At 41.4% G+C, this 23,805-nt stretch overlaps 1 protein-coding gene across 2 annotated transcripts in view; it reads right to left on the bottom strand.

Annotated features, from left to right (window-relative positions):
• Positions 1 to 23,805, bottom strand: part of sbf2 (SET binding factor 2) — a 108,183-nt gene that overhangs the window by 31,359 nt on the left and 53,019 nt on the right. For both annotated transcript variants that reach the window (XM_086287810.1, XM_086287811.1), the window contains exons 10-19: positions 23,442 to 23,519; positions 23,004 to 23,117; positions 22,098 to 22,226; positions 21,862 to 21,960; positions 21,505 to 21,709; positions 21,284 to 21,393; positions 19,927 to 20,076; positions 13,742 to 13,810; positions 798 to 968; positions 228 to 499 (exon numbers count right to left, since the gene is read on the bottom strand). In XM_086287810.1, the coding sequence (XP_086143936.1) occupies positions 228 to 499; positions 798 to 968; positions 13,742 to 13,810; positions 19,927 to 20,076; positions 21,284 to 21,393; positions 21,505 to 21,709; positions 21,862 to 21,960; positions 22,098 to 22,226; positions 23,004 to 23,117; positions 23,442 to 23,519 (1,397 nt within the window). The remainder of the gene's footprint in view (positions 1 to 227; positions 500 to 797; positions 969 to 13,741; positions 13,811 to 19,926; positions 20,077 to 21,283; positions 21,394 to 21,504; positions 21,710 to 21,861; positions 21,961 to 22,097; positions 22,227 to 23,003; positions 23,118 to 23,441; positions 23,520 to 23,805) is intronic.

Genomic DNA, 23,805 nt, shown 5'->3' with positions numbered 1-23,805 from the left:
ATTTGGCTAAATAGGAAGGTATCATGTAGACCGCAAGCTCTGCCACATCCACCCACATGCTTATCATCACCTTATTAAGAGAAGCACAGATACTCCCAAATCATGAAACCCAACATGGAAGTTTCCTTCCAGATAAGACTAATCGCTCTACCTTGCAAATGCAGAACAAGCCAAAAGACATTAAAAAGGTTGCAGTCGGGTTTAAGATGTTAAACCGCTCTCCTGACCTGTTTGTCACAATGCTGTTACTGCCGCTCTCCCAGTCAGTTGCAGGGGTGTTGCGCAGCAGCTTGTTCTTGCTGCTGTCCAAAGGCACCAGCAGGTAAACCATGAGGCTCGCGTAGTGGATGGCCTGGCTGAACACGGTGCTCTCCTCGTTCTTCACGAGCTCCTGCTGCTTGTCTTTGCTCAGACTGGGCCATAAACGCAGCTGCTCTGCTGCTAGGTCCATGGCTGTCTGCTCTTCATCTCGGTCCGCTGCAGGCACGGCACCGGCATCCTAAAGGAGGTAGAAGCAGAAAATAAACATCTTAACAGCCTGCTCAAAAACTTGTTTTGACATTCATACTGTCTTTGAATGTAACTTTGCTAAAGAAGCCAAATGTCATGGTTTGTTGAGCTACTTAAAACCAAGATTGCTTTGAAAAGCATTATTTTGCATTTATATTCGGATATTTGCTTGAAAACTACATATTAGTAATAAATTATAATAAAATTATTTTCTCACTCTGATTTTTAGTTTAATAGACTTAAAATTGTTACAAAATGTGCAACAGTCCCTCCTATCCCTGTTTTACCTTTAACGTGGCGGTGACGCCCCCCTTTTCCTCCGGGGTGTTAAGATAAAGGGCTCGGATCTGGCTCTGTACTTCGCTGTAGAAAGTGGCTTCCCAGAACTGCTGGTTGGTCCAGATGGGATGGTCCTGTATGCAGGTGTAGGCAAACTGGTTCACTCCCGGAGCCAACTTCTACAAGGCAAAACGGAGATCACACAGTGAGGACAATGTGGACAAAAAAAGAGAAAAGAAGCAAGATTACACAGCAGGCTGTTTGGTGGTTAGTTTTCTATGTGGGGCTGATTTTTCACTGGATTTGTGACCGACACTGCATGTTTGTGTAGACACGCGATCTTGTGTAGAAAGAGAAAAGAGCCCTCGTGAATTTAAATCTTGGGGGTTATTAAATGACTGACTGATGGAGTAAAAACATAAAAAAACAACCTAAAACAAACAAAAAAAGGATAGAAAAAAAAAGTTTATGTCAGCTCCGACAGTAAAAGACACTCACCAGATGTTTGACTGTCGGGCTTAAAAACAACGAATGACAGTCTCATTGTTTACAATTAAATATATGTTAGGACAGCAACTGCATTTCCTGTTTTCATAAAATTGAATTCATGTATCAACTAAAAACCTGACAAAGTCAATCAAATCCTTTTTCACCCCCCGTGAGGACAAACACACTGGAGCATGTGGCTCCACAGCCAAACAAAGGCACACAACTTCATTTTAAATTCTGATGGAAATCAAAGCGGGGACGCAAATCATCTGCGGTACTCGGCAAAAGTCTTGAATCAACCCTAAAGAGGCAGACTTTCTTGGAATTTGTAAAGTGCTCTTGAGCAATAGTTCCCCAGCTTTCTGAAAAGCTATCAAAACTTTTCTTTGGACACTGGCTGCTTTTTCAGTAGAATTGAAGAACACCTTCAATTTTCAATCGAACAATGATTCCAAACACACAGACAATGGTGTAAAAGCAAACCTAGATAGAAATAAACGCTCAAGTGAACACCATCAGTCATGGTGTGGTCTCCCCAGAATGGAGATCTCATCATTACCGCAGCAGTGAGGGATCATTTTGAGAGAGAATGGAATTTAAAAAAGGCAGCAAACATCCAAAGAAGAGCTTTAAATGTCTTTCAATAAATCTGGCGATGTATTCCTGAAGGCCACTACTAAAGAAATTACAAAAAAAGTTTACCTAAGAGTTCAGGCTGTGTTCAAGCATAAAGCTGGTGATTCTTTCGTGCTTGTTAGAACTGTACAGACTCTGTTTTTGCCTGATTTACTGTTTTTTCAAAGTATGTTTAAACAGGTTTCAATAAATCATTATAATTTTGTGTGGTTCAAGACTTCTTACTGCATAAACACAATTATCAAGCCATGAAAATACACATTGGACTCAGGTCTAGAGCCTAAACGTTTCTCTTTTTGTTCTCCTGAAGATAAATAAGATAAGATAAGATAAGATAACCTTTATTAGTCCCACACTTGGGAAATTTGTTTTGTCACAGCAGGAAGTGGACAGTGCAAAAGTTATAACAAACGCTCCCCCAGCCTGAGCTAAAATATCCTGCATGCATTATTGGAGATATAACTTCTTAAACAGATAACAACTCCTACTGATGAAGCAGCACACGTTCTTGTGCCTACACTAGTGAAAAACAGTGTTGTTGTTTTTCACTAGTGTAGCCCAAGCAGTGAATCACCTGCTGCTTACAAAAACAGATTCTGAACATACTGTACCGTCCTCAGCACAAGACATGAACGTTGCTGCACACTGTACTGTAATAACACATGTTTAACCACGCTGGAAGTGGTGGGGAAGCAAAAAAATAAATCAATCACGCCACGAACAACACGATCCAAATACAAGCACGGCGTGCCATTAAATTATCATCACAAACCAACCGCCCACAACCGTCCACCTCCCTTCAAAGTCTGACAGCCATATGTAGGGCTGAAGGCTTTTATTAGATTAGCTTCTGAACCCTCCCCCTGAGCCGGACACAACACGGTGGTTTCTATTATCACTTTATAGTTTGCCTTTGAAGGATGAGAACTTTGGAGGTGGGGGTTACTGTAATTATAACAGACAGAACCAAAACAGTTTTATTCCCAGTGAAATGGGCCAGAAGCCAGAAGCCAGGAGAGCTGGGAGCTAATGCCCGCAGCTGCAAGCACATAGCACTGATAACGCAAGTCTTTCTGGAGCTGTGTCTTGTTAGCGGTTTATGGGTGTTAACAGGTCAGCGGTTTTTCTTCATAATTCAGACAAATGTGTTTTTCCGCCTTAATAACACATGTAATTGAAGAAGAGCTGGCAGATATGTCTTACTGTTTAAAAAATGTGTAGGTTAAACCTCTTGAAAGAAAGAATCATTCTGACATGTTGACACACAACCGAAGCCGAGCCCTCCTCCGCTCGTCTAATATTAGATTACCCAAATGAAACCGCTTTTTTGGGAAACATGACTCTGCTGAGCGCAGCAGATTTTCATGAGTTTTCAAGGTGTTTAAAATAAGAAGCAATAACATCCTGCTGGCTGATGACAGAGGCCAAGACAGATTCAAATGATCACAATTTAGAACAAGAATGTGAAATAACAGTGTAGGTTACTAAAGGTCAGCTGTTGTTGTTGTAGCTTTTTACCCTTTATTTAATGTTTTAGGTGCATCATTTTACATTGACTCAAACCATGAATACTGCAGTTATATAGTGCAGCTCTGCAGTGGTAGTGCAGATCCCGCACTGGTTGGGGCATTTCTTTGTGTCTCCACAGGTACCTTCAGCCCCACAGATTAAAGAGGCAGGATATACCATGCAATGAAAGAACTGATATGATATTAAGATATACACTCACTGACCACGTCATTCCACCTGTTCAACTGCTGTTAACTCAAATATCTAAATTAGTCAATCTCATGGCATAAAAATAAACACTGAGGCCTGTAGGCATGGTCAAGACGACATGCTGAGGTTCAGATGGAGGATCAGAAATGGGCACAAAGGTGAATTAAATGACTTTGCTGAACTGCTGATGAACTGAGAATTTCCCACACAACTATCACTAGTGTTTACTAGTAAATGTCTGGAGTCAGTCTGCCAACTTGAGGTCAGACTGCCTCGAGCTGACAGAAACACAAGAGTAACGTCAAGTAATTCACCTGTTAAAACTAAGGTAAGAGCATCTCTGAATGAACAACAAGCAGACGGGCAACAGAAGTATAAAACCAATGCACCATCATCACCTAAGAACGGGAAACTGAGGCTACCAAAACAGAAGATTGATGTCTGATGAGACTTAATTTCTGCTGGTACATGGCATGTTATTCAGTTCAATTCAATTCAGTTTTATTTATACAGTCCCAAATCACAACAGCAGTCACCTCACGGCGCTTTATATTGTAAGGTAGACCCTACAATAATACATACGGAGAAAAACCCAACAGTCATATCACCCCCTATGAACAAGCGCTTTGGCGACAGTGGGAAGGAAAAACGCTCTTTTAACAGGAAGAAACTTCCGGCAGAACCAGGCTTGTTTATGGACGTAAACAATGGTTTAAGGCTGCTGCTGGTGTCATGTTGTCAGGTATATTTTCTTGCCACACTTATCCATCCCTTTATGACCACAGCGTACCATCTTGTGATGCCACAAAGTTCAAATGATCTCAAACTAATTTCCTGAACATGACACTGTACTCCAATAGAGTGACTTTGGACTGGGGTGGAAGAGGAGATTCACATCATGGATGTGCAGTTGACAAATCTTCAGCAAATGTTTGATGTTGTCAAACAGTTTAATATGGACCAAACTCTCTGTTTTGAAGGCAAAAGGGGGTCCAATCCTTGTATTTTCCATTTGTAACAGCTCCTCCTGCAGGGCCTTGCCATCAACTGTTCCTAAATGATGCCTCAGCACTATGACACACAGTTTACCTCTCCTTCCATTTAAACCACTCGTACTAGACACAGATTTCACCTGACGCTTAAATGCAAGCTGCCGGAAGACATACTTGTAGACAACATTAGGATGTCATTATGAGAACACGTGTAGATAAACTGTTTCCGCAGAGCTAAATTGATCACAGCTATAAATAAATACTGACAAATAGGAACAGAATAGCAGCCCCCTAGATGGTACTGTGTGCTAGCCTTTGTCAGTGTCTTGCAAGAGATGCTGCGAGGGAGTGTGTAGTTTGTGTAGGAGGGTCCGAGTGTGTGCGATTTGTTAGTGGCTGTACTTTCTTGACTTATCAGGAGTTTTGTAGGTCATTTCGACCCAGGTTGGCTCTTACTCATTTGTAAAGCACCAGACAGATGTGCAAGGAGGAAGGGAAAAGGGAAGGAGAAAAGAAAGGAAAGGAAAGGGAGGAGGAAAGAATAGAAGGAAGCAAAGATGAAGGGAAGGAGGGAGCATACCACTATTAGCCCCATCTGGCTGTGTGATCGGTGAAGAGGAGGAATGCAGGGCTTGGTAAAAACAAGCTGAAAAAAACAAAATAAAAAAACACAAGGGGAGACAGAAAGGAGAAAAAGCCGTGCACAAGTCACAGTAATTAGGCTATCAGGATTTAGAATCCCACTTTGAACTCTGATTTTATCCAGAGGTTCATAATATGATTGATAACCGCCTCAGCCATGCAGCGTTATGCATGTCCGCTGTCTCTGAGATGGTGAATGTTGTCGCTGAAGGGAGGACGCACTTGCATGCAGACTGCTATATCTGATACGTCGTCAGCTTCGGGGCAGCAACATTATTTACGGGCTTTGGAAGAATTCATAGCATTCCTGAACTGTTGATATAAAAACAATCATCATTTCTGGAGCAGCCTTGAGTGAGAATGCACGCTTGACCCGAACACAATCCATCTCCGACTTTTGCAATTCTTGCACGAGTGCGCGCATTGCGAGGAGAGCTACTAAAGTCGTGAAGCGTCTAAAAGCCTGCCTTCAAATAGCGTATTCAAGTCAAACAAACAAAGAAACACATGCCGACAGTCATACTAATAAACATGCCTATCGTGGCATCCACAACTGTGCAAAAACACAATGTACAAGTAACATAAATGTTCCAAAAGAAAAATGAAAACACAGATACGGTGAGGCATTTTGGAGATAGTCAGGGGTCACGGAGTACGTCATCTTCCTTGTGGGGACAAAGTGGAGAGCAGTTTGACAGAACGAGCTGCCAAATGCCTCCAGGCATAAACTCTGGATGAAAGAATGCTAACAGTCAAGTGCTCTTGTTGTGCAAGTCATCCAGTCTTGTGTTTGGGTTTTCAAACGGCTGCTGCATTCAATCTGCATTTTCCCCCACGCGGAGGCATTTAATCTGGCGACACATTCAAATGTCAGGAGAAAGGGATCAGGTGGGGCAGTAAAAGGGCAGAATAACACTTCCATGCATCAATGACACCCGTTCATCTCCTGATAAACCCACGTCTCACTAGACAATGCATAAGAGAAGACCTCGCCTTTAACAAATGGGCCGCTGTCCAAAGGCTGCGAGGCATTTAAATAAAATTTACCTGCACAGGCCAAATGACATGCATGATTTAGACTAGACATTCTGTAATATTTACACCGTTTTAGTGTGAGCAAAACATTCAGGGGAGGGATAAGCTGAGGGGAAAGCAAAACAACTTAATAGAGAATTTGGGTCAATAACATAGGGTTTTAGTGTGAATTATATGGCCAGCCATAAGAATAAACACGGTCTCTATCCAGCAGCTTCAGGGACATGAGCTGAGAGCGAAAGCGAGAGAGAGAGAGCGCGAGAGAGAGAGAAAGCTTCCCACATTACCCGACCTGGAGACTCGAAGGCCGTGGGGACAGTGCCACTGTAAGCATGAACACACTGTGAGCCTGCCAAAGTCTGGCCAAGAATATCAAACAGGAACTTGACCAATGTCTGACTCCTAACCTTGAACTAACAGTCTTTAAAGTGCACTGTCTGAACAGAGGGATAATTTTTACCCAAAGTTTGGCTTGTAGTGCAAAAGGAAAAGTTTTTTCCCCACAGTGAGAAATGTGCATCATTGATTAAAGTGTGCTTAGACTCTGACTTAAATGAAAACAAAAAATAGAAACTCATTTATCTTTGAATCATTTTATATCAAAATTGCAAAAATTCCTGCTTAGGAGACTCTTTCAAGACTGTTACAATGGAAATTATTTGGAAACTTGGAAAACCTTTTCTCATGCAACAATGGTACTGGACTGTTACACTTTATTGCAACAAATCAAACTTCGGCTGTGGCTACAATGTGGCTTGCCATCACCAGTGTGTGAATGTGTGTGTGAATGGGTGGATGACTGGTTGTGTAAAGTGCTTTGGGGTCCTTAGGGACTAGAAAAGCGCTATACAAATACAGACCATTTACCATCTAAATGTGTGGTTTATTGGGACTGAAGCCTCTCATTTATACAATAGGTGCCTTTTAGGTGAGCATTCATCACAGCTTTATTACACAAGTATGGAAAGTCCTGCAGAAGGCTTACTAAAGCAGTATTACTCAGGACAAGATAAATGACATGCTCTTGTTGTTCTACGGGTTCTGAAAAACAGGAACACATCTTTACACAATTTTGAAAATATTCAGTCAACGGATCAAGGAATGATTAAACTGTGAGACCTCACCTATCTGAAGTGAGGACTACAATGTCATTTGATTTATTTTTGTGTTGGAGATGCTTATGGATAGACTTTGCTGCTTTCTGATGGTGCACTTATGTAATGAACTAAGACAAAAGCCTTCTAGGAACAGCTGGAAGCAACAGCCTGCCCAGACAGGTTAGTCTGAGTATTTCACAGACTCCTGGATTTTTAAACATTCAACGCAACCATCACTAGCATTTACAGCGGATGGTCTGAAAAAGAGCTTCAGTGGGCGGCACTGTCAGTCTTTTTGTGAAAATGTCTTGTTGATGCTAGAGGTCAGACTGCTTCGACCTGACAGAAAGGCACCAGCAACTCAAATGATCACTGGTTATAACTAAGGTATGCAAAGGAGCATCATCAATCATCAATCATCAATGCACAACGCGTTGAACCTCGAAGCAGATGGACTACAGCAGCAGACGTCCGCAGCGAGCATGAACAATAAACGAAGGCTCCACTGGCTCACCAAAATTGGACAAGAGAGTCAGGTCTGGTCTTGATTTTTGCTGCATCATCTGAATGATAGGGTCAGAATTTGGTGTAAACAATATGACACACAACATCCATCCTGCTTTGTATCAACACTGCAGGCCTTTGTCAAGCTGTAATGGTGTGGGGGATATTTTCTTGGCATACTTTGGTCTCCTTAATTCAGAGGTTGGCAACCTGTGGCTGGTGAGCCATGGGTTATAATTAGGGTTAACCGTAACCCCCATTAGTACATATACTATATGTATTAATTTATTCTCTCCCATTACATCTGTCCTCCGTCAACCGCCTGTGTTTCTATAAAGGTTCCTTTGATGTTGAAGGCTGCCGACGCCTGCGTTAGTACCAACTGAGCATTGTTTACCACAAACTACCTGAGTATTGTTGCTGACCATGTCCACCTCCTGATGGCTGCTTCCAGTAGGAAAATGGACCATGTCACGAAGATCAAATTATTTCAAACTGGTTCCTTGAACATAACAATGAGTTCACTGTAGTCAAATAACCTCCACCGTCACCAGATCTCTATCCAAAAGAGCACCCCTGGGATGTGGTGGAACGGGAGATTCACGTCATGAATGTGGAGCCGAGAAACCTGCAGCAACTGTGTGATGCTATCATAAGAAAAGGTATTTTAAGATAATCCGGCCAAATATGTGCAGGGGCTCTTCAGGCAAACACAACACTAAAACAAAAAAAACGTGACTAAAGGAAGGAAAACGTCAGGAGGAAGGAGACAGTAGCCTTTTTCAGAAAAGACATTTTGAGCAGTCACTGTAGTAATATTAGTAACAGTTTAATTACTACATGCACATGATTTACAGCTTTGGCATGCCACAGTGTCTTTATGTGAAAGCAAAGTAAGAGCATCTATCAAAACTCCTACATCATGTCTTTCTAAGATTGTGTAGGGTTGAGTTTAGATTGGCACTATATGAGGGTTGGGTGACGAATATATATCGACTATCGTTTTTCCAAGGACAAGTTATTTATTTATTTGCCCATGAGTAAGCTTGCTAATAATGATGGAGCTAATAGAAGCAGTCAGAAAAAAAATAATAACGCTGTTTTAACAGCACCCTCTTTCATCTGCGAGCAAATGCACCATCCTCAGAGTGCGCCCAAATGCTTGTTGATGGACCTGCAGACTCTGGCATACTCAGCCGGATGGTGGACACGTACGTGCTCATGCAAGTTAGTCTTGCTTGAGTACTTTACTCGAACAATACGTCTGCACAAGCGGCACACCACTTTGGTTCCATCCTTAAGTTTGCCTCTTTCATCCCAAATTGGCGACTTTATATATATTTTTTAGTGCTGTCAGTGTTAACGCGCCGTCATCACCGATTAACAATTAACCCATCTGGAGCGCAGACTGAGTCAAAATCCCTGAAATGTCTCTATCAACGTTTTTCGGGCAGTTTGTCCAAAGTTCGTTCATTCTGCGCCTCAGATGGGTTGATTGTGTTAAAAATTTTAATCGCGTTAATCGTGATGACCGCGTTAACGCTGACAGTCCTAATGTTTTTTATGGAAATTAGTTTGTCCATGTTCGGACTTCTGTGTTGTACACGTGCAAATCAGTCTGTGCATGATTACATTGCTCCGCCCATCAAAAGGTCTGTGCATGCGCGAATATATTGCCCATCGTCGATTATTGGACTGACGATTGTCAGTTGGAAATTTTTTACATATCGCCCAATCCTACACTATATTAGAGATGGACCGATCCGATATTAGGTATCGGTATCAAAAATACTTTTTGATACAAGATTTTTCTTAGCTGCACACACAAATGTGGAAATAATGAATAAAAATATTAAACATGTACAGAAACATGTGAAACAGGGTATGGAAATCAATTGTGAGATATCAGATCATGCATGCCTCACAGTCCCCACCCAAAATGACAGCTGCTGCCATGCTCCATTACCACGCTTTGTTTTTCTCACATTTCCACTGCATGATCCTTGTTTTAGAGATTACAGACATTTTTGGCAGATTCCTTCGTGACCTCACTTTACTTTTCCCCCTTTGGATGAAACACAGCTCAGTGCTGTCATTAATTCCTTTTTTTTTTTTTTTTTTTTGCTGTCATTAATTCCAATCATCTGTAAACAACAAAGAAAAATGGCTTTCTCTAAATGTCTTTACTTCTAACAAGCTGTCTGTGCCACAAAAGGCATTATTTTTAATCTTCTAACTGAAAAGGGAGGAAATCGCTGCAGTGTGTGGTAACTGTGACTTATGATCAGCTAACATAGTTGAGACAGAAACCACTTTGTAACGAGAAGTAATTTTACATGAGAGAAAGTTTCAGTCCTGGTGGGTTTGAAGAGAAACGAGAAAAACAACAAATATCAAACAAAGTTACATCAGCCTGTGGCATGTGAACTGAATAAGTCATGTGGTGGCACAGAGCAGGCCAGTTCCCAGTCCAGCCCATCAGGGTACAGCACTGGTATCCAACAAAAAGCCAGTGTGGACAGTTGTGTCTGTTCCTATAGCAACAAGTAAGCTGCAAGGACATAGTTGTGGTTGATTAGATGATTTGGAAACCAAAGGCCACGGCTGGCTTTAAAATACTGTGTGCTTCTAGCAGGGGTCGAAAAGTCAAGTAAGCAGTTCTTTCTCTGGTTATTCCCTGTGTAGAAACTTCTCTATTGTGAAGGCAATGTTAAGTTAAGGTCAACTACCACTTGAAACTCTTGGGCTGCCAGTAAAATTGATGATTGAGAGGTGTGTGGCGTGGGTCATGGGAAAAAAGAAGGTTCACTGACATGGACAAGCATGTAACAGACGCTGTATCCAGCTTGTGGTTACATTTTGACTGACATGCATCTCGCTACCCAAATATCTTCAATAAAATTAAGACAAAGCTTATATATCTGCATTTTATTAGTCGAAATCCGCTGTTACTGCACTTCACTGTTTATGCATTATCACACTTGCGGTGGCAGTTAGGGCAGGGCGAAGACAAGGGAAATGGTTAACAGTTCAGTTCCTTAAACCAGCTGTGTACACAAGCCCATCTACTATTCACAACAGCCAGCAAGAAACCAAAACAGAGAAATTCACAAGACCTCCAAAGTGGAATTACAGACAGTGATGGTCCAAAATACTGACAGGAACTGCCTTGTTTAATGTAATCCCCAGAGCTGATCTGTTCAACAGGAGTCAATGTTTGCAGGTTCAGTTTGATGAGATTTAGGAGCAACATATTTAACATGTTTAGGCTGACAGGTTTAAAAGAGTCCAGTCCGGTACCATCTGTCAATGCGCTGATAAGCTCAAATCAATAATTTATCTAAGATTGTTTTAAATATTTAGAGACAGTAGTTTCACTTATTAAACTAGACTATATGCATGGCTAGAAACCACAGGGGGTAAGTGAATATTTGCATACAGCTGTGTGGAAAAAGAAAGTTCCCAGGTATTAATGCAGTCATGTGAAAACCTAAGCACACTCCTTGATAGATTATATTGTAAAACCACCTTTAGCAACAATAGCTTTCAACGTGGTTGCAAAACAAGCCCAAATAATCAAATCACCCCTTCACCACCGTGGTTAGCAGTGGGTAGGTGGTCAGGTGTTTCTGCTGATATGATGGATTTCTCCATTTTGGTCTAACTGTCCAAAGGACATTGTTCCAGAGATCTTGTGGTTTCTTCAGATGCACTAGGGCTGCTCGATTATGGCAAAAATGATAATCACGATTATTTTCACTGAAATTGAGATCACGATTATTTGACGATATTTATTTCGTCCGCCAGAGCTTATATTTTTTTACATGCTGTAGTGCCATTTGTGGGAGCATTTCACGTTGCTATACATCAATACAACTGTTATAGCCCATATTTTTAAAATGTGTATGTATTAAGTCCATAGTAACTACATTAATTGCAAAAAAGTGCAATAAACTACAAAAAAAAATTGAAAATCGTTTTTGTTTTGTTACATATATTTCTACTTGGAGAAATTTAAGAGGTTTATCCCTCAAAACTTTAAATACAAAAAAGTTGCAAAAAATAGTTTACAACAACAGGAAATTTATTTTGAGTGTCTTCATAGTTTTATTTTTGGAGATACAGCAATTTTTATATACTGCAGGAAAAACAAAAAAACAATCCTATGATGCAAATTTGCAAAGAATGTGCATGTGCATCAAAATAAACTATTTCCAGCAGTGCAATTCGAGTTCTAAGGCCTACAAGTAAAAAAACTACATTTTCCGCGAAAATGACGTCACTTGCGATAGTTCGCGTTGACGTCTTTTTCAATGTGGGAAGTGTTATGAACAGCTGATCGGATCGGCAAAGCGTGTTTCTGGAATATTATGTTTTTGTTCCTGCAAGTGCTTTTTATGCAATTTTTGCAAAGCTATATGTGGAAGGAAACCGTGACCTAGGACAAGCTGATGGCATAAGATGTAACTCCTCTGGTTTCATATGCAAAAAAAATTATTGTGCTAGCTTAGCGGTTCAGGTTCTACAGGGATTTAAAAATAGTTACACAGAACGAGCATGCTGCTCTGACCTGCTTTAAAGGGTTAAGAATAACAATGTATTGAATAATGACTTTAAAAAAATAATATAAAATAGTGTGCAAATACTGATAACAGTGCAAATGTTTGCAATATAAGAAATAAATGAAAAATGTGAACTTTGCAGTGTTGCTCTGTGGTGCAGCTACGACACCATAGCAAAGTTTACACACTGTCTACTTGATCCACATCTGACTCCGCGAACCCATAATGTTTCCACACCACTGAAGTTTTTTTTCTTTACCTTTCTTTTCAACCAACGGCAGTCCACTCCTCTCCAAATAACTTCTGCTTAGCTTTCCGAGCTTCCCTCGGGTCCTCTTAATTGTTGTGACGCGTGTTCGAAATGCAGAGCAGTGCGCTTGATTTGCCACACGGAGCAGCGCGAGAGTAAAGCATGAGGGAGGGGCTAATAATCGGCTCAGTCATTTTTAATGATCGTTGAAAGCCCAGATCGTAATCGTGATTAAAATTCGATTAATTGAGCAGCCCTAAGATGCACTTTTGTAAACCTAAGTCGTGCTGCTACACAATATTGTCAACAGTATTTTTTCTTCTGCCTTCACAAGCTTATGAATTCAAGTGACATGCCATTCTTAATATAATCTTATGATGTTTAATATGATATTGGCCCTCGCTTTGCAGCTATACCAGCTTCAACTCTTCTGGGAAGGCTTTCTACAAGGTTTAGGACTGTGTTTATGGTCATTTTTGACGATTCTTCCAGAAGTGCGCTTGTGAGATAAGATGCCGATGTTCGACGAGAAGGCCTGGTCTCCATTAATTCATCCCAAAATTGTTCTATCGGGTTGAGGTCAGGGCTCTGCAGGCCATTCAAGTTCTTCGACACCAAACTCACTCATCCATTTATGAATCTTGCTTTGTGTATTAGTGTCAAGTCATGTTGAAACAGCAAGGGGCCATCCCCAAACTGTTCATTCGTCACTCCAGAGATCACGTCTCACTGCCCTAGATTCCAGCGGTGGGGTGCTTTACACCACTGCATCCAACACTTTGCATTGTGCTTGGTGATATGAGGCTTGAATGCAGCTTACTTACTATATCAATTCTTATCGAAGCATCAAAGGTTTGCCTAGTTCTTCACAGGACTGCAGAAAGCCTGGGGAAACTTTCTTTTTCACATAAAAAAGTTAAACTGATCCCTTAGATGATATAGACGGCATTGAGAAAACAGGTGGAGCAAAAGATTTACATTCAAGGCACACATTTCTATGCTTTGATAGAATTATTATTTCCTTACCCTGTAAAATGCTGTTGACAGGGGCAGCAGTGCAGCAGCCACCGTGAACTCCTCAGAGGTGGAGCAGTCCTGCGGGGTGAAAAGTAAGAGAGAAGTGAGAACAGGGCAGGAAACAAAGCATGGTGCGAGACTCGGAGAGAACATCTTTTCAACCCTACTATCATCAGGTTTGATAACTTTGTGTGAAAATATTTTATGATGTCAACACAATTTTAAATTGCACAACAACAGCAGAAACATGGTCTTTGAGGGCTCTGCTGATCAACAGCTACAAATTAGCAATGCAGAAATGTGACTTTGGGAGAACTTTGGGTGGCAAAGAATCCATCTTCAGCATTTCTAACGTCCTGTTACATAAAGACACTGTTCTGTTAAATGTCAGGGCAAAGCTCAAAACTAGGCCTGCCAAATCCCCTCACTCTGCTCTTTTGCACCGTTATGACATATGCTTTCAATCTTCTTATATAATTCCTGCCTTGACACGACTGTCAAGTGTGTCCCAGTCTTCAATTTATTGATATTGATTCAGCTAGACTGCCATACAAGGCTAATTAAAAAAATAATAATCACAAAATGTTGCGTAAAGTGCAGTTATTTTGGCCATTAATCAAGCATCCACGACCAGCCAGAAAGCAAATTCAATTTTCTTTTTTTTATAGGTGTTTTTTTTTTTATTTCAAAAGGGATTGGTTGAAAATATTCCCTCTTTGACATTTACACACCATTCCAATGAGTCTCTGTATCTGAGACTGTTTCAGGTCAGAGAGGCGGTGCTTAACAGCACTTTTAAAAGGATGGCATTAAGACAAAAAATCACTACACGGGAGGCTGAAGGTGGGAGGCGCTTAGGGGCCCAAACTAAACTTTTCTTACACAGACCATAGAAAACAATGGGGAACAAAAGAAAAAGAGTTGAGTTGGACTCAAAAGTGCTTCACCCACAGGAAATTGGTACTTATGTGCAGTAAGCTTTGTTGGGATTTATTCGTTGAACTCTGCAAATGAAAACAGCCAGAGGAAACTTGATTTAAGACCATGTACAAACAACAGCACTGATTTTGACCTTGTGCCGCACCGGATAACCCCGAGTCATTAAAAAAAACCCCAAAAAAACCCCTGTATGACAAATGTTTTCATATTTAATGTATTGGTTTTGGACCAACGTCACGTGAAAACGAGACTCTTAAAACCATGACTGTGTTCTTCAAAAACAACATACTATCAGAGTGCTTCATTTTGGAGAGGGAGATAGGCGGAGGAATGCTCCACTTTCTGATAGTGGTCTGTAATGGGGGGCCCTCTTGCCGCCACTCCTGAAAATGCGCACAGGCAAGAATGTACAAAGGGGAGAAAATGCAAAACACATGAAAGCCAGTGCCCCCCCGTCGACAAAGCAACACAGTTTCTGCTTTAGTTTTCTTGTTGCTAGTTTTTTTCCTTCTTCTTTGCAGTCATTGGGGCTGTGGTCAAATGTTCCAGCTTACTGGAGCGGCACCAAAGCATTGTTTACCCAGCATCCTCGACAAAGCTGCAGGTCACTGGAGTTCATGGACCCCAGACAAAATAGAACAACAAGTGGAAATGCACAGGCAGAAGAGTGTGACTATTTTACAAATGAGTACTCTTCCAAGGAAAAAAACAGAAATTTAGCGGTGACCGGAGCCTTTTTAACCAAAATGGTCCAAGAATGGCTGGAGGTGGGAAAGGGGAGGGGTTTAGATACTTCACCATATCACCTTTCATATAAAGAAGACTTAATCGGCTTCACTTAAGCCACACTTAACCTCCACCTTAATCTCCTGTGAGCAGCCAGAGAAGATAAGTGACAGCTCAAAAGCTTTTGAGGTCGAGTAACAAAGTGAAGAGATAGCAGTGAAATCTCCAGCAGATTAGACTGAATGAGTGCTTGTAGTCCATCAAACACTTGACAAAAAGTTACTGCATTAAGCACTCAGTCATTCTCACAGCGTCCACACGGTTCATGGTGGGGAACTCGTCCTTAACATATGTTATTTGGGTTTTCAAGAATAGAGGGAGAAGAAGATGTTGCGGTTTGCACGGACACCCTGCAGCCTCCATTTCCTTCCATTATTTACTATGTGTCTAACCTTTTTCCCTCATTCTTTAGCCTGCTGGAGCTATAACAGCGAGGATGACTAACACCGCTATTCTGTTTCAGACACGTATGCACTGGACAAACACAAGGAGGCTGTCAGCATGTGACACAAAACGCTGTAGGATGTGAGCAAACACTAACTTCCTGTGTTAGCACCTTCCAGGAAAGCTGTGGGATGACACTTGTGGCATGCATTTATGAGACTTTCACGGCAGAGGGCAAACAGAGCAGCGCCTGCCTCATAGCCTATTACTGTTAATTGCGTCTGGAATTACGAATAGGAAAAGGAATTAGGCAAAAATAAGCAACATAGCTGACATTTGTGTCACCCGGATGAGCAATAAACAGAAATTCCGTAGTGAAAGCAAGATATCCGATTAGCACTGATGTTTACCTGGCCACACTGGTGCACATCCTTGAGAAACATTTATCCGAACATGGGAATGATACTAAGTACAGATTCCCAGTGACCAGTGAGTTACATAAGGCAGTCCATTAGGACCACTAAGGCAGACAAGAGGGCATTTTCTCACAGCAAGAGACTAATTTATGAGCTAAATAATGTACAAATGTAATCACTAATAACTATTAATGGAAATGTTCAAAGTGATTAAAGTGCAGCGGGTAGAAATTAAGCTAGAGGGGGTGGACGGGTGAGGGTAAAGGGTACATCAGCGTTCATCAGCTCAGATGTGGCAACATGCAGTCCATATAGGACAGTTAGATGGAGTTTACCCTCCACCCGACAACAACATCTATGCTTAATATGCATTACTGTACACTTTTCCATGTCACACGTTTGAGGTCGGGATCATAAATGACGCATGGACTCTGCGCCGAGGCGATCTCTTCCCATAGACCTCGGACTCTGACACCCTCTCACAGTAAACCTCCATTCGGAGCGTGTCCGTGAGCACCATCATGACGCTGCAGGCCATGAGAGAGCAGAGCACAGAAGGCTAATAATCCTATCAGACAGGAAATGGTTGGAATGCCAGGACACATCCACAGCAGGGCTTGTTCCCCCACATGGTTTGCGCAACTTTTACTTCTAAATGCTAGAGCATTGACCAGCGCATGCACGCACATGCGCACGCACACTCATATAAATGAGCAATTAACATAAATGCCTCAATAAGGGGGGTATTACTCATGGCAGAGAAACACAGCAGAGATAAGGCCAACAACAGATGCTTAAACAGGAAAAAATGCACAACTGTAAATTTCTTACAGACACTCACAGATTGTTAGCGCGCCTAACGAGATAGCCAAAGAAAGAAAAGCTAGTTCATACATACTTCCAAGGTACAGTTTCATCTGATTCCAGCGCCTCAACCTTTAGCCTACTCTGTGGCGCACACATCCTGCTAACTCTTTCAAAGGAAAACTCTGATTGTAACCAGAAAACAGAAAAGTCACACAGCCGTTGACAGTTTAACGATAAATCTTGTAAGTGGTTTCTTAATGATGATGTCACTGCAAATCAACGTGTCAGATCAACACACGCGCCACAAATACTGAGGCGGCCTGTGGCTGTCATCACGCAAGAAGCATGAACATTTTTTGCAGAATAGGTCACTTTGGCTTTGTGAAGCTCTGAAGGACCTTTGAACACGCACACACAGACACAATCCGGCCGGCCGCGGCGCGCTCTGTGACATCTTTATGGGGTCCTTGTTTTGCTGGGTATTGAAACAAAGGCGACGTAGCAGAATTTAAAAGTAATAACTGGCCCCACATCTTAAAATGTATATTTAGATGCCAGACGAACACAAGACCGAGAGCTGCAAGCCAACCTGGCTTTGAGACCAAAAACAAACAATAAAATCTTTAAAAACAACAATAAATGATTCTAAAATTTTTAGAGAAAGGCTGATTACATACTTTGTTGCAATTCATCAAAGTGTACTCCACGTCTATATTTGTGAAATTATTACTTTGTCCTTTGGGGTACTAGCATTTCAGCAAACATGTTTTGTTTATATTCTTTTTAAACATGTTCATGTCTAACATGTAGTTTACAAGAGCAGAACAAATGAAAATAGTGAATATTAGCACAACTTGGATGTAGGTTTACTTGCTTGAATTGCAGACAGCACTAAAGATACAGATGACCTATTCATTTTCCTAGAGCATACCTGTTCAACAGGTTCATTTGTTTGGGTGAAAGAAAAATTTAAGCCCAGGTTTGCAGATTTTGTTCTGATGGTGAAGACCAAATGACGCACCAGCTTTCATGTAACAACATGAAACAACATGAAAGCACGCGTTTGATTTATACTTGAGATAGAATTGAACTAAAGAGGCTGTGCAAACGAGATTTTGGTTTTATAAAGCCTTGGTAAATGCAGACCAGCGATAAAGTCTCTGATCCTGAAAATGAAGACAACCAAATGCCAACAAACTACTTTTCTCTTCCTGTTCTCGAAAGGCCAAATTCATCAAAACTCCATTTGAACAACTCTGAAGCAACGTGCACATTTTGCACGTCCCTAGCAGATGGTGGGATTAATTGGTTTTCTGTTATTTGGGGGGGAATGACTGGAATCTCAAGTCACTCTATAAATGCTGTACTTTTTGACTATTGCTTACATTTTTAAAATCCCTCAGATGGGTTTATTCACACTAATAAAACAAGGGGAACTACCAATTAAGACCAACTGCTCCGTTTGAGTAAAGCTTTACAGACTTTTTATAAGCTGCAAAAAAAAAACAAAAAAACAACCACACTACGTACTTGCTTTGACAAAGAGCTGAACCACCAGGAGGGCACGAAGAAGACACAAACACAGTATCTGATTAACATTGAGAAGCATTGTTAGGTCTTATAGGTCATAAGTCTCATGACACAAGGCCAGACAGTTGCAAATAAAGGCAAACTTTATATGGCTTCAAAGTAGATGTGCCTGATCACAGCTTTTACTTTGAAGATGAACTTTCTCCTTTTCCGGTTTGCATAGCATTTTGTTTATAGTTTCACGATGGCGTGGAGTGTTTTGCAAGTTTTTGCAGACGGGATGGCATCTTCCATGAAAACCAGCAACTGCAACCTGCTAGAAACAAAACAATCACAAGGCCATTTTGGATGCACTACTGTGTACGTCTTTACGACCAATTTCACGCTAAAACTACCAACAACCACTCACCAAACAGTGATGGGATGCACACGCGACTGGAGGTTACCAGCAGGCAAGGTCACTTATCGGTCTTCAAACTTGCATGACTGGGTCTTACCGATTCAATTTCACAGCGACTGCAAGCAACATCCATTGAACAATCGCAGTCTATTGGGGAATATGCATTCTTCCCTCGTGACCAGGGTTTACTAAGTGGTCGCCAACATGTCCCTAAGCCTGTGTGAGACCTTAAGCATTACTATCTGACTCTCTACAGCTAATCTTTTAAACTCATAAAGTCTACTTTGTGATACTGAACTAAAATATTTACATGGATCTGAAAAACATTTTCCTGTATATCAGCTTTAGAAAAAGTGCTTTGTTAAAATAAATCTCAATATTTTGTGGGAATAACACGGTAAATTTGACTTTCACAGTTTGGGGACGACAGCACTGAGTGTCTCAGTACAATTTCAGACTTGCATTGTAAGGAGGAAAAAATCCTTTAATTCATATAAAGTTTTGATAAAATGCATTGCTTTATAAGGCCACACAGTCTCTAAGCCATCAGGTTTGTGTAGTTCATTCATTATTTACTTATTCACCATCGATTTTCTTAGAATAACAGAAAAGCTCGTAATCCAAGATGATGTTTAAATTGACTTTTTTGTTAAAAGCAACAGACCAAAACCCAAATCTGGAACAAATAAAGACTTTACAACATTTCTGAACTTTAAACAGTTGATTGATTATCAAAAATTCAGGTATTTAAATTTCTCGATTAGTTGACTGATTGTAGAACGTGACCCCCGCATTGCAGGGGGGAAAAAATCCAGGCTTTTCTAAGGCTGACTGCTTCTTCCTATCTGCATGGAATATTACTGTGCATGTTTACAGTACAGATGTAACAGTCTGTGACTTATGTTGGCAGGTTTATCTGTCACGTCACTGACCTGAAGGGCACAGTTCATCATACGAATGATGTAGTCAAACTGTTGGTGGTCCAGTATGGCGCGGTTCTGCTGAACATGGAGACTGAGCTCCTCAGTCAGACATTGGCGGGCTGCCTTGCCTTTCAGCGCACGCAGTGCAGCCGGCAGCGTCTGTTAAAGTGAAGAAAGAGGGAAAGAAGGTTTTAGAAAGAAGTAACAGACCTGTGAAGAGAAGTCAATTAGCACAAGAAACAGGAAACTATTAGTAATTTAAAACTGTTAAAAAAACTGAAGACAGGAAACCTTCATTGTATAAAGTATTTGTCAAAAGTGCCATTCACTACAACAACTACAGGAGCACCTACAGTGCTATGAAAATTATTTGCTCTTTCCGGATTTATTATGTTTTTGCAAAGATAAATAAATATAAAATGCTGTTTCTTGCAAACCTATCTGGCCCTATGTGAAAAAATAAAATTCAAGCACACTTGGGTTATGCAGCAGGACAATGATCCGAAACACAGCAGCAAGTCCACCTTCGAAGTGGCCTAGTTAAAGCCTGGACTTAGTTTAAACAGGCCCTTCATGTTGGAAAACTGTCCAATGTGGATGAATTTAAACAAACCTGCAAAGAAGAGCGGATCAAAATTCCTCCACAGTGATGTGAAAGAGTTATTGCAAATGCTTGATTACAGTTTTTGCTGCCAAGGGTGCCGCAACCAATTATTAGGTTTAGGGGGTAATTTTACTTTTGTTTGATGAGCTGAAACATTTAAATGTAACAGATTTCCAAAAACAAACAAACAAACAAAAAAAAACAGGAAGAGGATAAACACTTTTGCACAGCACTGTATGTATGTCAAAGACTTACAAGTTCACGGGGTGTTCAGAGAATTCCTGCTATGCATTTTTACCCTGTGTGCATGCAGATGCAGGTTCAGGTTATATAACTCCTGTATGAAGCTATAAGGATACATAAAACAACTGGCACTCATCCCATTTTAAACACACTGGAGTCATATTGGACTGAATGCTCACCTATGAACTCCTACAGATGAGGCTGTAGTGTGGAATATAACTTTGAGGAAAGATTCCTGTTCAGCATAAATACTTGCAGGAACAAACAGATCAGACAGGAATTGATCAATGCCAGTTGTAATTATTGCTTGGCAGCTTAGCCTGGCACAGGGATGCAGAAAGATTGATCACAGGCCTTATTTACTCCTGCTTCTAGGTGTCTGTGTACCAGCTGGGACATAATAGGACGATAAAGCTATGGAGAGACCCGCTCCTAAACGGCCTGAAGCTCTGGTGTTACCCAAAGCACGGGTGCCTTATGAACTTGTTTAAAGGTAGAAAAATAAACAGTGTACATCACCTTTTCAGTCTCCAGAGTCTTGTTGTAAAAGATGAATGAGATGCAGTTCCTCACGACCTCCAGCCTGCGAGCGCTGTTAAACACAGAGTAACTCTTTCCCATGATGGATGCTGGAAAAAGCAAACAGATCGTTGATGAGTCATTTTAATTAAAAATTTACATGCAAAAAATTCTGTGAAATGTATTTTTTGCGCATAATAAGGTTTTAAAGTGAGTCATACCAACAGGTGGTCCAGCGGGTACTACACACTTTTTCTCAGTTCGTGTAGGAAGAGGTGCGCTGCTGTGTTTTGCTGTACCCTCCTCCATAAGCTTCTCCACCTTTTCTTCATGCAGCATGGGAAAAGGTATCTGGTGCACGCGCAGGTGGGATCCCTCAGACGGCCGAGGCACTTTCTGGAATGCCATGTGGGGGTTTGGGTTCTCCTAACGTACAACAACCAGGAAACAACATGGATTAATGGGACAGATTTGGAGCAGCACACATGCAGAGCAGGCTAAAATGAGGAAATCAGACGTACACGGCACACCAGCACAACAGAGGAAACTTAGCAGTCGTTTGTTGCACGAGGACTTACATTTCTATAAAGCTGCTCGGAGAGCTCCCTGATGTGCTTCTGAAGCTTGGCGGGGTTGACCTCCTCTTCCTTAAAGCTGTCAAAGTCCAAGGCCACCAACTGCAAAGCACACCAACAACAAAGAAAACAAAATGTAAACTAGAAACAGGGTCAGTTGATTGAAAAGGTGTTTATGTACGAGCCTCTCTATTTAAAGTTAAAGGCTAAGGTTTCGGTGGTGCGTCACGGTACAGTACCTCATCAAACAGATCGCAGGCTCGGTAAGGTGGACCCCTCTCTGAGACAAAGCCGGCAAAGGCCATGCCATCCAAAACCTTGGTCAGGAAGTCATTCTCAATGAGGCCTCGCTGGCCCAGGAAGGCAGTCTGGATAATGTCAGATTAGAGCATTCACAATCACAAACCTTGTTCATATGGATTTACTACAGACTGCACACCAAGCAGCCATTTTTAGAACATGATCACAAAATATCTCTGCAAGGGGGACTTTTATATTGTTGCAACGTGGGCAAGTTCTTCAGTGTGCGGAGAAAGGGAAATAAATCCAGTTAGAAATGACTACATGCAAATGAATTTAATTTACTTTACACATAATTATATGTGCCTGTGGCTAGAGGAGATAAAACAGTTCACTCGAGCCCCCCACCTCCTGCTCCAGGATTCCAGGCGAATAAGCAGAGCTTTAGTTTATAATGCGATCCATGTGGGGTACTTTGAGGGTGATTTGCTGATGGGTTACCACGGAGACACCACAGACACGAACAAACAAAAACCCCGGCGCAAAACAAAAATGTAAACCTAATACGTTTCATATGGCTCACTGCCGGATTTGCCCAAGGTTACGGGACTGTGTCCGAAGCTTGGATAAACAAACGGATACCATCAAGGAAGAGTCACGAAGATTCTGTGACACGTTTAAAACAACACGCATACACAGACGCACGCATTAGACACTTCTGACAAGTTTATCTGTCAGGTCTTTATGTGCGAGTCCGCCCACACTGCTGGCTAAAGGAGCGCGGGCAGATTGATGGAACGTCGTGTTTTCTAGGGAGGAATTGCTTAACGAGCTTAATCAAAAGGTCATATATTGGCAAAAATGCTAATTTTAGCCCCGGGAATTTCATGACCTGGTTTTATTACCTTGTGAAAGTGGATCACGGGTTCAGAATGGATGCGGATGAGCTGCAGGCAGGACCTGTAGCCCTGAAAGAGTTGTGCAAACAACCTGAGAAAGACGGCTCTCACCTCCTTGTCCTGGAACACACACACACACACACACACACACACACACACACACACACACACACACACACACACACACACACACACACAACTCATCAAGCAGCTATGCCACAAATGCAGTCTGATAAGGTAATTATACAACAGACATGCTTTTTTTTTTTCTTCACTTGGGTTATGGGTTACCGTCAGTTAGTACCCCCACTCCAACGCTAACCTCCCTGTGATAAGAAACCTTTTCTGGGCAGCCCGTCCTCCTCGTGTGGGAAGGAGAAGGACATCACTCCTTGAGACACTGAGGAACTTAAATGAGGCCAAATGTTAACCCCGCTGACTTACCAACAGCTTGAGGTTGGAGGGTGCGGTGCGAGGTGGGGGGAACGCGTTGTCCGCCATCTCCAAATCCGGGTGTAAAACCTAAGAAAATGAATTTAGATTCAGACGATACATTTGTTTTCGTTTATCCCAAGCATTTATGGAAAATAACTTGGAATGATTCCAACATTAACTTAGGGAATGCTGCGGGTGCACAGCGAGTGACCAGGTAATGTGGTAATCAAGAAGTGCCTTATTATTTCATTAGGAAAGCAAACATTTTATTAAACAAAATATAAGAATTAGCATTATTTCTCTATATATGTGTAGTGATGTGTTTGTCTTTGTAAAGGATGAAATGACAGATGACTTCTTGTGCAATCAAAGA

This window comes from Aulonocara sp. 'chitande type north' Nkhata Bay, linkage group LG1 (genome assembly GCF_057382095.1).
Source record: "Aulonocara sp. 'chitande type north' Nkhata Bay isolate Kocher_YH1m ecotype deep benthic linkage group LG1, A_spYH_male_GT1.1, whole genome shotgun sequence".
NCBI classification, from domain to species: Eukaryota; Metazoa; Chordata; class Actinopteri; order Cichliformes; family Cichlidae; genus Aulonocara; species Aulonocara sp. 'chitande type north' Nkhata Bay.
This window is presented reverse-complemented; position numbering and strand designations above follow the sequence as displayed.